The 12,252-nt window shown below is 36.2% G+C and overlaps 1 protein-coding gene across 1 annotated transcript; it reads right to left on the bottom strand.

Moving 5' to 3' along the window:
• Positions 1–524: 524 nt before the first annotated feature.
• On the bottom strand, positions 525–8,786 carry LOC107739438 (integrin beta-2-like). Its single transcript, XM_016551541.1, has 15 exons — positions 8,723–8,786; positions 8,050–8,141; positions 7,119–7,311; positions 6,831–7,001; positions 6,487–6,728; positions 5,595–5,750; positions 4,829–4,924; positions 4,099–4,188; positions 3,856–3,990; positions 3,526–3,713; positions 2,846–3,078; positions 2,539–2,755; positions 1,330–1,535; positions 808–971; positions 525–694 (listed from the first exon to the last, which is right to left on the bottom strand). Exons 1-15 carry the CDS (start codon positions 8,775–8,777, stop codon positions 626–628), a joined length of 2,307 nt encoding a protein of 768 aa, XP_016407027.1. The 5' UTR covers positions 8,778–8,786; the 3' UTR covers positions 525–625.
• Between the last annotated feature and the right edge of the window lie 3,466 nt (positions 8,787–12,252).

Genomic DNA, 12,252 nt, shown 5'->3' with positions numbered 1-12,252 from the left:
ATGAGGAATCTGTGAAATGCAGTACAGGGGCGTTACATAGTGATCTCAGTTTTCAGATATTTGCATCTGGACAGACATTGAAACATACATTATCAGTGTATTGAGAGGTTCAAAAACATAAATGTTTTTACAAATGCACAACTTCAGACACATAGAAATCTTTACAGCAGTGGAACTGCCAAAATCTTTGCAAGAGGTACTCCACACATGTGAATGACGCATTTATTTATAAATGCCTTCCAGATGGGACAGTGCACTCGTTAAATGGCTAAATTTCATTGTCATCAAAGCTCAACAAGAATAAAATTAGATTTCTCTGTATATATTTTGTGCATACAAAAATAAAACTATTGTGACCAGTCTTTATACTTTACACAAAAACATAAAAAAGCCTTTCTAATGTTAAACTGTTAAATACATTTAATGACGTTAAACATTAAAACAAATGTATAAATGTCAAACAAACTTGCAAACTTTCATGCCTCTCTAAAGATGCTAAAGATCTCACTGAACATTAAGAAAAGTTAAAGCGATTTTATTTAATTGAATAATCATGCATCAGACCCATAGATTCATTAATACACATCCTATCTGCGCTTCATGCGTTCAGCACCAACAAGTTTTCTCACAAATTTTCAGAAAATGTTGGGTTTTGAACTGTGGTTGTAGCATTCTGGAATAACGGGTTGGTACCCTGTAGAAGGAGAAGAAAACATAATGTGCTCAAGCATAAATACTGAACAGTTCTAGGCAGACTGACTGAATATGAAGGGTAGGGCTTTTTTGTTTAAAGAAAACAGAACTTACAGATGTTTTTTCATGTTTTCTGTCTTTTTCAAATCTCTTCCATTCTCTAAGGTCACTTGCATACAGAACTGCCTTGATGATGAGGAGGACCAGGAGACCAATCAATGCCACAGCTGCCAGAGATCCTCCTACGATGGCTGCTATGTTTGGCCCCTCAGGACATTCTAACACAAGAAACGTAAAGGTAGAAAACTTGATGCTTTTTAAAACTGGAACATTTGTCCAAAACAGAACATTCTGGCATGAATTACTCACCCTCATGTTGTTGCAAACCTCTATACTGTTATTTATGCTGCCTATCTCCAAAAAGGATGAAAATCATCATGAAAAAGTCCTTATGACTACTTTTGAAGCTTTTGGTCACTATAAACTACTGTATTGTTGTGTAGAAAGAGAAAGAGAATAAAGATTCTTCAGAAATTCTCATAACAGCAGGGTTCAGAATGACATGAGGGTGAACAATGACAGAACCCAAGGAACTAGTACATGATTTAGTATTTCAGATAGTGTGTCTGGGTCTACCTCTGTCTTTGAGAACACTGACAAAGTACTTGTCAAATCCAAGCTGTTCCGTCATTGTAAATGACATCCAGCAGCCCTCTTTGTCTTTGACTCGACAGTCGCTCTTGAGCAATTTTTCAACCATCATATGTTGCAGATGTGTACAGGCTACAGTGCAGTTCTTCTCAAATGGACCGGTCCCAAAGGCCAAACATTCAACACAACTCCTGCAGCAGGTCAAGAATGTTTTAGTAATTTGTAAATATATATAAAAATATAAAACATTTAATTTTTCAATTTTATTTGCATATTTTTAGTCAGCGGCTGTTTGCACTAAGTGAAAATAGTATTTTCTTAGCCATATACTATTTAAACTAAGTGCAAACAGCGATATATTCTATTTCCTTTATGTAAAAATAGTATTTTCTGACAGATATTTGCACCTCAGTATTGTAGTACATTATAAAACAGTATGCAATTGTAACATATTGAGTGTAAATGATCATTTTTATTAAAATTATTAAATGGATGCCGCCTTATTGGGACAATAAAGCCCTTCCTTCACCTACCACTAACCCTAACCCTAACCCTAACCGATAAACACCGGTGAGGCACTTTATTTTATACTTTTTGATTATTTCCTTCATTTTATTGAAAATAAATGCCTTTCTATTCTGATATGTGACGTGAAAAGGGAGAAGAATGAATTTGGCAAAAGGCAGATTCAAACTCTGGTCGATCGTGTCAATAAGTTATTGCAATGAGTTTTATCACACTTCGCCACTGGAGCCGTTGTTCAGCAGGTGCTTTTTGTAATGTTGTCTAGCCCAACCACACGTTCGTGGGTGAAGTTAGTGTAAATAGCCTTTGCCAACAAAACAGGCTATTTGCATTTAGTGTAAATAGACACTTAGATTTTTTTTATTATTACATTTATGTATATTATTTATATATTACAACAAGTAACAAATACATTTCCATTAAATCCATAAAACATCCTAATTTATATAACCGAGAATATGTGAAATGCCTTGCAGGAATGCTTTTAATGGCTCATTAGAAAACTGTCCTTATGAACTGATTCTCATGATTTCTGTAAGTTAGTAGTTGTAGTTAAATCCTCTAATTGGGTTTATGAAATAAAAAAATATGTATTTAGTTGTATTAATAATTGTTATTAACATGGCAGCTTTGTAGAGCACATGGTGACTTGTTCTGAGGTTTTATTACCCTGACTCTTGACACGGACGTTGGCAAGTAGGACACACTTTGCAGTAGGGCCCCTTGTATCCTCTCTCACATTCACACTGGTTACATACACATTTCCCACGGTTATGACAAACACTTTCATCGATCTTGCAATCCTCATCGGATTTTGCGCAGTGACACGCTGTGCCCTCGTAGCCCTGATCACACTCACATTTTCCACATTTGCACTTGCCATGACCTGTAAATTGAAACCACATTACACTTAAGAACTGATTTTTAAAAATAAACCATGAAGCACGTCAAATATGAGCTTTTCTACACAAATCACCTGCACACTGTTTATTGTCAAATTTTTCACAGTGTTCATCGTCGCATTCACAGAATTCGCCATAGAAATTCCCACCGCCATCTGTAGAATGGCACTGACACCGTCCACACAGACAATCTCCTTTGCCTTCGCATTCGGTCCCGTTGTTCTTCCGGCACTGCACTTTCAGTGACGCCTCGTCTTTTTGGCCTAGTTTGCACTCACAGCGCTGTCCTAAGAAACCCGGATCACACCTGTGGACATGAGGAAGTTGCTTATGTCACTACAGATATATAAATATACTCCTGCAATAGGTCAATAATGTTTTAATAACATTTAATTTTTAAACACATAGTAAAATATAAAACACCTTATTTAATATCTAGATGTTTTTATATTTTATATTACGGAGTGTCTATTTACACTAATATATTGATAGATTGCTTGTTAAACATGAACACACACACACACACACACACACACACACACACACACACAGAAAAAGAATGATGTATTATTTAAAATCTAATAAGATACACCATTAAGACTTAATTCATTTAAGAAAAATAATCAATTATTTGGATGAAAAATATTATTTCTTGTTTTTAGGTATTTATTTTTATAGCTAAAAATGAAATAAGATTGACCTAGGGAATTTAGGAGGAAAAAGAAAGCAATTAGAGGTAATTTTGTTCTGTTACCTGCAGCCGCCACAGACGACTTTACCATTTCCCCCACAGTGAGGATGGGGTTGTTTGGAATCATCACATTCACACTCGCACCGAGTCTGCACGTTCACCTTCAGTTTTTCACTAAAGCCCAATGGCCCGATGAGGAAGCTCTGACTGGTAATGCTTCTGTCTACTGTTACTGTCACATGAAAAATCACCTGAAAGGATTATGGTAAGAGTAAGTTTATTTACAAAGTCGTATAATATTGCCTTTGCTAAAATTGCTAAAATGATAAACCAAGATTTGCATCTGCACTTGCGTAGATGATCTTTATGATCATTTGAACTAATCTTACTCACCTCCTTACCAATGTTCACATTATCACATTTCCCCTTGTCACTGGGTTTTTCTCCGCCTGTACAGTCCGATTTGTATTTCACAGTTATGAAGTCTGGGAGAGATTCATGAGCCAAGATCACTTCAGAGGTCAAGTTCTGTTCCAACCCCATAGGACATTAATAAGGGTGTTAAACATAAAATATCACAATGTTTTACTTTAAAAAAAAAAAGGTTTGTGCAAAGTGGAAATCCCATGCACTCACGTTGTATGCATCCACGATTAGTTTGACAACGTTGCTCGAGTCTTCAGAGAGCACTCCAACTGCAGATTTAGGGATCATTTTGCTCAGCTCCTGTTAAGGATACAAGTCAAGTACACCATAGCACTTCAACTACTAAGAATATTAACGCCACAGCCATATCACCCTGCAGCCCAAGACTGGTTGCCCACTGAAGCTTAGCAGGGTTAAGCCTGGTCAGTACCTGGATGGGAGACCTCCTGGGTAAACTAGGTTGCTGTTGGAAGAGGTGTTAGTGAGACCAGCAGGGGGTGCTCACCCTGTGGTCTGTGTGGGTCCTAACGCCCCAGTATAGTGATGGGGACACTATACTGTAAAAAAGCACCATCCTTCGGATGAGACGTTAAACCGAAGTCCTGACACTCTGTGGTCTTTAAAAATCCCATGGCACTTCTCGTAAAGAGTAGGGGTGTAACCCCAGTGTCCTGGCCAAATTGCCACCACTGGCCCTTGTCTATCATGGCCTCCTAATAATCCCCATCCACTCGATTGGCTCGGTTTGGCTTGGTTGTAATTTATACACCAATCATAACTACAAAAATAATGACTTTAACACAGGTTTCCCAAACACTGGCGATGTTTTATAGTGCCACAGAGTCACTTGTTTACATTTTCCAGGGCACTCAACCTATGATAATCATAACTTTATATAGATAATTTATTTGCTTATTTTAGCTAAGCATGTTTTACTTACTGTGTACACAGTTTCCATTTTTTTGGTGACTGCAAAAATGGGTTGTATGTTTTGCTCCTCCAGCTTGCGAGCAATTTGTCCAACAGATGGGTAGTCCTGAAAACATAGAGTGTATTATAGTTTTGATATTTTCACATGATGTGTTATCAAGGTACTGATAGCATCTAATACATAAACTCTTTTACATATGTACAACTTTGGAGACATACAAATGTTAAGAAACTCCTTGAGCCTTTAAGATATTTAATTATAAATTACATAATTTATTTGTATGACCATGTAAATAATTCTAAAATTGTACTAATGCAAAAGGTTTTGTGTCTAAGATGCTGTCAGTATGTTAATATTTTATGTTTCAGGGTCTATCCAAATGTGCAAAAATGTACAATTGAACTCGCCCTGGACCATACTGTAATAATAAACTATACTAGTACTAAACTATTATATTTTCTATAATAATATAGTAATTAAATATTTCAATTTGTATTTTATTTTGATATCTTCTGTTTTCATTTTAATTTTATTTATTTATAATCTTTAGTCATTCTGTTGCCATTTTTTCTTTCATTGTAGTTATTTTAGTACTTAAAATAAACAAAAATGAGAAATGTTGCCTTGGCAACTAGTTGGAATGAGATATATTATTATTATTATTACAATTAACAATACCTGACCTTTGACTTTCCTAGTTTAGCTCAAATGCTTTTAATGTAAATATTCTAAACATTTGATATTTAACATATGAATATAAAGTATTAAATCATACCCAGAGGTTGCTCTTGCTGTACTTGTTGTTGACCAGCTCACAGGTTTCTTGGTTTGGATCCAGAATGGCAGCAAGTTTTCCATCCCCTGCCATGTGGAAGCCGTCATCAGTGGCCAACACCAGCAGTCGAGTGCTGTTTCCCCAGCCGATATCCTTCTGCATGGGTAACACATGAGAGGGGTGGGATAAACCTTTTCTAATCCGTTTGATAGGACATGTAAACACTTGAGTGGATTGAAAACTGAAACTGGAAAATTTTGCACGTGCAATGACGTAAAAATGGCGTAATGACGCATGGAACAAGCCGATGTTGTTGTTGTTGCTGAATATAATAAATGACTTTTGTGTCGATTTAAAATTCACCTTCCAATCATCGTCTGTGAAGTGGTGCAGGATAACGTTGTGCCACAAGTGCTTGCTTTGAACTCTCATCTACAGACGTCTTGTTTTGGGCGCGGGAATGACCTTTTTAATGGTTTGATTAATATAAGCATCATTGCACAAAGCTTCAAGTGCTTGTTGTCTCCTAATTAGGACCCAAAATAGCTAGGCCTAAATATTAAGTCTGCTTTTTTAAACAAAGAAAAAGAGGATGGTTACTATGTAAAAACAGTGGGAAACTTTGCATATTCGTGCAGTGTACGCATGTCAAAAGATTAAATACGATTGGAAGCTTGTGACATATAAATGCGCACATCAACACGATCACTTTATTTAGCATTCATGTAAACACTATGTTCGGATTCATCATTCGGAATGATTTCATTCCAATTGAAACAAAAGGTGTCCATGTAAACGTGGCTATAGTATGGCTGATGTAATCTGTTAATATGGCTGGCAAAATAAATTTCTGCAAGTTATGCATGTAGTGTGAAACATATCTTAGTCTCACCATGCAGACTGCGACTTGCATGATGGCATCCAGGCTTCCCTCTGGGGGGTCCAGGTTTCCAGATATATGCTGCCGGGCTACCATATCTCTGAACCTGTTCCCATCTTTTGTCAGTGAAAGCACATGCTGAAAGCCAAATGCTGGCTGACATGGTTCATTTTTATCCGAGCACGGCCGTTGGAGCTTCGCTTCATTGGTGTCGGTGTATGGAAGAAGTGTTTTGTCGACAAACGAACCGAAGCCTGCATCAGGAAAGTTGGTTCATGAAGCCATTGCCATAACCTTTGAACTCTGAAATATGAATAATATTATATTTTTATGTTAATATATTTGAATACTCTTACCTATCCTGGCATTGCCAGTGATTTTAGTGAGCTCAGTAAGTAAATTATTTCCCAGTTGTTTCACATTCGCCAAATCATCTTTCATGGAGTATGAGAGATCCATTAGGTAGTAGAGATCCACTGGATAGCCTTCTGCCCTTTTAAAATGTAGTTGAAAAGTTTGGGGCAACCCTGAGGAAACAACATATTCAGTCACCTCTGTTCTCTGAAAGTCAGGCTCAAACTTACATTGAAAAAGAAAGTTGTTTTGGTTGAGCTATACAGTAGATTTGTAATAATGTAACATACCTGGTCTAAGATTAAGTTGTATTTCTTGTGGTTGGATTTGCACTGGATTTGCACCAGCAGCCAGGGGCTTGTTTGAATTTTTTGTAAAATTGTTTTTAGGATTTATTATGCCATTGGATGAACATCCTTTATTTCTAAGCGAAGCAGCTGTGTCACAACGTACTGCTTCCTGCTCCCCAGTCTTGGTGAAATTCTGTGGTTTAAATAGGACAGAGAGCATGATGTGACGGAGATGCAATGTGCCAGTCATTATATTTTTCTTTACTTGAAAAAGCCATTGAGAATTGAACAAACCAACATTGGATATTCCAATTTGACACTGGAATGTTAGAAATCAAATTGTTGACATTGAATAGTAAAACTTGCACGCTCCAAATAAAATCTTGCAGCAATGACACTTTGAGAGTTCTTTTATTTTCAATCAATAAAATTGCATTTAAAAGGTATTAGTTGACATTATGAGTGCTAGTGAAACAGTATTGATCGCTGGAGTTGGAAGCACTTAAGTAGCAAGCAAGATATTCATGAGCGTAACTTTGTTTTTATCTACGAAATTACCATCAGTTATTACTTTTGAATTGTTGTTCCATATTTATGATTTTTTTACTATGCTAGTGTTATATTTTCTGAAAAACATGCACCTAAACAGCATGTACAAAACAAACTGGCCACTTTAAATATCATCTAAATGAATGGTTCTTAGTCAGAATAAGCTGCAAAGTGGACCAGAATTTATGCTGCATGTCAAATTCTGGTTACGTGATAGACTAGGGATTGAAATTGTCTAAACTACTTTATATTATATTAGCATGGACTGAGTACAGACAGTCAGATATTTTCTGAAGGCTAATTAAATGGTGTTTCACAGGTTCCCCACCACTGAAAATTGATTTCACTGATATTAACAATAGAGCCATTAAGAAGCACTTACCAAATCTTTACACCAGGCACAGCCGGGCCCGGACTTGATGCAGTCTCCACACGTGTTTACTGAAGCTTTTAAACATTGTTCCTCCGTGTAGACTTCAACAAACAGTTTAAACTTCAGTTATATCTTGAAACCATCTATTTTGTTTGCATGATTCAACATTCTGGATATTTGCTTGGATAGTTGTTATGATTAATGTAGTTAAAAGACATGAATACAAAATGCATTTATCTGTGAGCCTCAGGCTTTGTTCCAAAACCTAGTGTGTTCTATTTCAATATATGTTCAAATGTTCTCTTTCTGTGCCAAATCTGTCACTCTGAGATTCAATTTCAGTTAGAACCACTAGATTTTGGAACAGAGCCAATATTTTTCAAATAAGACTTAGCTGTGTCCAAATGAAACTGGTTTCTGATTGGCTTCCAATTCACCATAACATCAGATGCCTTTTTATTTTTTTGAACAAACTGCATGTGCCGGATTTGGAGGATATCATAGGTAGCAAAGGAGACTATTACCACCTCTGCACATGCAGTATTTTTCAGGTTTTGGACACAGTGTAAAGAACATAAGCTAATTTCTTTGTAAGTTGCTTTGAATAAAACATCTGCTAAATGACTAAATGTAATCTAAATGTAAATGTAAACATAATGCAAGGTGTATGCAATGCACGTACCCTGTCTTCCCACCAACAACAGGAGTAGGCCCCTCAGACACACTTCCTGAAGCATTTCCTAGTGTAAAACAGCATTCTTTAATATCATAGTTCCTCATATTTCAGCTTCCTAAACTATTGAAAATGACGGGAAATGAGCTTGCCATTGCAGTTTAGTAATGCAAACAAACCTTTCCTACCCTTGTGAAAAAGAAGTGCGCTTAATTGTATTGAAAGTGTACTTTTTGTGTAATTCAAATCTTAAAAGTATACTTTTTAAAAAGTGCACAGATTTTGGAACAGAGCCAATATTTTTCAAATAAGACTTAGCTGTGTCCAAATGAAACTGGTTTCTGATTGGCTTCCAATTCACCATAACATCAGATGCCTTTTTATTTTTTTGAACAAACTGCATGTGCCGGATTTGGAGGATATCATAGGTAGCAAAGGAGACTATTACCACCTCTGCACATGCAGTATTTTTCAGGTTTTGGACACAGTGTAAAGAACATAAGCTAATTTCTTTGTAAGTTGCTTTGAATAAAACATCTGCTAAATGACTAAATGTAATCTAAATGTAAATGTAAACATAATGCAAGGTGTATGCAATGCACGTACCCTGTCTTCCCACCAACAACAGGAGTAGGCCCCTCAGACACACTTCCTGAAGCATTTCCTAGTGTAAAACAGCATTCTTTAATATCATAGTTCCTCATATTTCAGCTTCCTAAACTATTGAAAATGACGGGAAATGAGCTTGCCATTGCAGTTTAGTAATGCAAACAAACCTTTCCTACCCTTGTGAAAAAGAAGTGCGCTTAATTGTATTGAAAGTGTACTTTTTGTGTAATTCAAATCTTAAAAGTATACTTTTTAAAAAGTGCACTTGCAGATAATATAATATAATTATAATTAAAGGCCACTTAAGTGTACTTAAAGAGAATACACTTTAAAGACAATATTTCTTAACACTCTTAAGTGCACTTTTTAAAAATGCACTTTATAATAATGTGAAAATTAAGTTTCACTTAAACATACATTTTACATCATTATGATTTTATAGTGTTTTAATTAAGTACACTTATTTTGATATATTGACCAATATACTAAAGCACATGTAAAATAATTGATTTTAATTTCAACTTAAGTGTGTTGTCCGAAATTACATTTGTTAATGTATTTTAAATGTATTTAGTCTATATTATATACTGTGTGCATTAATGCACTTGAAATGCATTTTCTTCTAAACTGTACAGTACAGTACAGTATACTCCAGTAAAACTTATTGTTGAAGTTTTCATCACCAGCTCCTGCTCTATGAACTCAACTACAAGTTTAATTTTCTACATAATATTTGAAATAAAGTGTCATTTATGAGAGGAGTACTGTATTTGTATGTAATAGCCTAGTACCGTACTGTACTTTATCTGTGTACAGAATACTTTCAATATCATTATGTTGTTCTAAGTCGCTTAAACACACATTTAATTGGGGAGCGCGGAGCACAAAGTAACGCGGGGTTAGTTGTAACACACATGGTTTGAATATTTCCACACATGCTAGCATAACAAAATTTACAGTATTTATTAGTTACCATATCAACATTATATAGGGAAAAAAAGTGCGCCAAACTTTAAAAATCTTTTGAAGATATCGCTGAACATTTATTTTACCAGAGTAAAATTAAAATTCTGGCTTAAGTAAATTTTTCATCTGAGTTTTTATTATTCATTTAAAATGAGACAAATCTGCATTAATTGCAAGCAAAAGATTAACAAATCTAAAAAAAAAATATCTGCATTCAAATACATTTAATTTTAATTAACTAGTACACTGTAAAAATGGACTTTTAGTTAGGTGAACTATCTTTATTGTTAATATAAGCTTTCTTTATTGTTAATTTAGGCTTGCGATTCATGCGGTTTTCACCGTAACCCGGCAGCTCTTTTTGCGGTTCAGAGTGTATTTAACTTTGGACGTGTCAGAGGTAGTGATGGGCAAATGAAGCCTCGTGAAGCACTGAGGCTTTCCTCTGACTGTTTCGGGAAAAGATTCAAGCTTCGAGAGTGTCGAAACAGCGCCATCTGGTGGTTAGTAAAAAACAAATCAGCCAAAAGCCTGTGAAAGACAGGAACCGTGGGACCCGACCAGATTTTTTGCACCGCGGGATTAAATTCCCGAAAAAAAACGCAGTAGCGTTCGGTAACTCTGATGTAATTTTAACGGGAGTGGGCGTTCTAACAATATCCCGTTCCCGACGTCCATTCAGAACAGCATATCTGCGCTTTATTGACCAACATTACAGCCTGCAATCGGACTGTTATGCACGCATGCTTTCTGCGTCACGTTTTATTTGCAGGGTCTGTGCCCAGTATGTGCATAACCATGCTCAGAGCAGGCTGTACCTGTGGTAAATATATGGCTCTCAGACATAACAGGTTGTCGATGAGTGACAGAGCAGAAAGTAGCGGAAATTAAAATGTGAGATTCTGGAAACCAGATCTAAATTTAGCGGGAATGGTCAGGTCGGGAAGAAAATTATTCTAAGCGGACAGTGGGTGAACAAAGAGTGAATATATAGCAGGAGCGGGTGGGTGCGGAATATAACCTTGCGGGAGTGGGACTAAAAAAATAGTCCCGCGCAGACCTCTAGTCCACAGGACGAAGCATCCGCTACACATTCCATAGATCGATTCAAGTTACGTGCACAAATAAAAGCCTAACAGTTTGTGTGTTTGTTTTTGTTGAATTTCTGTCTCTGATAAATTAATTTACCCATTAAACTGTGCAATTTAATACTACGAATATCAATATAATGTAACAGAAGAATAACGTACACAAATTAATTTAATATGACAAATATTTAATTTTCCTGAAATAATTTGTATTCTTCATATTACTTGTATGACTGGGTATCTAAAATGTAACTGAATAAGTCTGAATTAAAACTTATTCGTAAAGTAAGATCTGGGGGATCGAACATTTCGACACGCAAAGTGAATCACGCACGTGACTGGACAGAAAGTGAACCTTCCTTTGACATTGGTCACGCGATTTCTATGTTAACAGGTGCGTTCGACTTGAACCACGGCTACAGGCGGCAGTCAACGAGAGTAGCCGCTTGCAGTCGGGGGCGGAGTTGAAAACGGAGCCGTCAAGCCGGACACTTTCTGCTCCCATTAGTGACGCTCGCGCGGTGTTTGCATACTCTATCACAGATGAAGTGAATTAAATGCAATATTTGTCAAATATACAGACGGTTTAGAAACGTTTTCATGAGCAACAGATATACTGATTATATACTGCTTAATACATTGCCATCTGTTCAAGAATAAAATTACAGGTAAATATATACTATTTAAATACTAATAAAGTGGGGGTATATATGCTTTCATGATAAACGTGACTCAATATAACATTGCGACTACAGTAAAAAAGCTTTTACTGTTCTAAAAACACAGATTTGTGGCTATTATTGGAATTGAAAAGGTTAGAATAAACCCGAAACACACGTGATAGTTGTCATGCGGTGAATCTGGCCAATCGTGAAA

Source organism: Sinocyclocheilus rhinocerous, unplaced genomic scaffold (genome assembly GCF_001515625.1).
Source record: "Sinocyclocheilus rhinocerous isolate Xijiao unplaced genomic scaffold, SAMN03320098_v1.1 scaffold2751, whole genome shotgun sequence".
NCBI lineage: Eukaryota > Metazoa > Chordata > Actinopteri > Cypriniformes > Cyprinidae > Sinocyclocheilus > Sinocyclocheilus rhinocerous.
This window is presented reverse-complemented; position numbering and strand designations above follow the sequence as displayed.

Excerpts from the sequence above, each read along its gene's own strand:
- LOC107739438 (XM_016551541.1), bottom strand. The coding sequence starts at position 8,777 with ATGCTTCAGGAAGTGTGTCTGAGGGGCCTACTCCTGTTGTTGGTGGGA. Across the intron at positions 4,925-5,594 it reads ACAGCAAGAGCAACCTCTGG|GACTACCCATCTGTTGGACA; the intron begins GTATGATTTAAT and ends CTATGTTTTCAG. Across the intron at positions 695-807 it reads GAAAACATGAAAAAACATCT|GGTACCAACCCGTTATTCCA; the intron begins GTAAGTTCTGTT and ends CTCCTTCTACAG.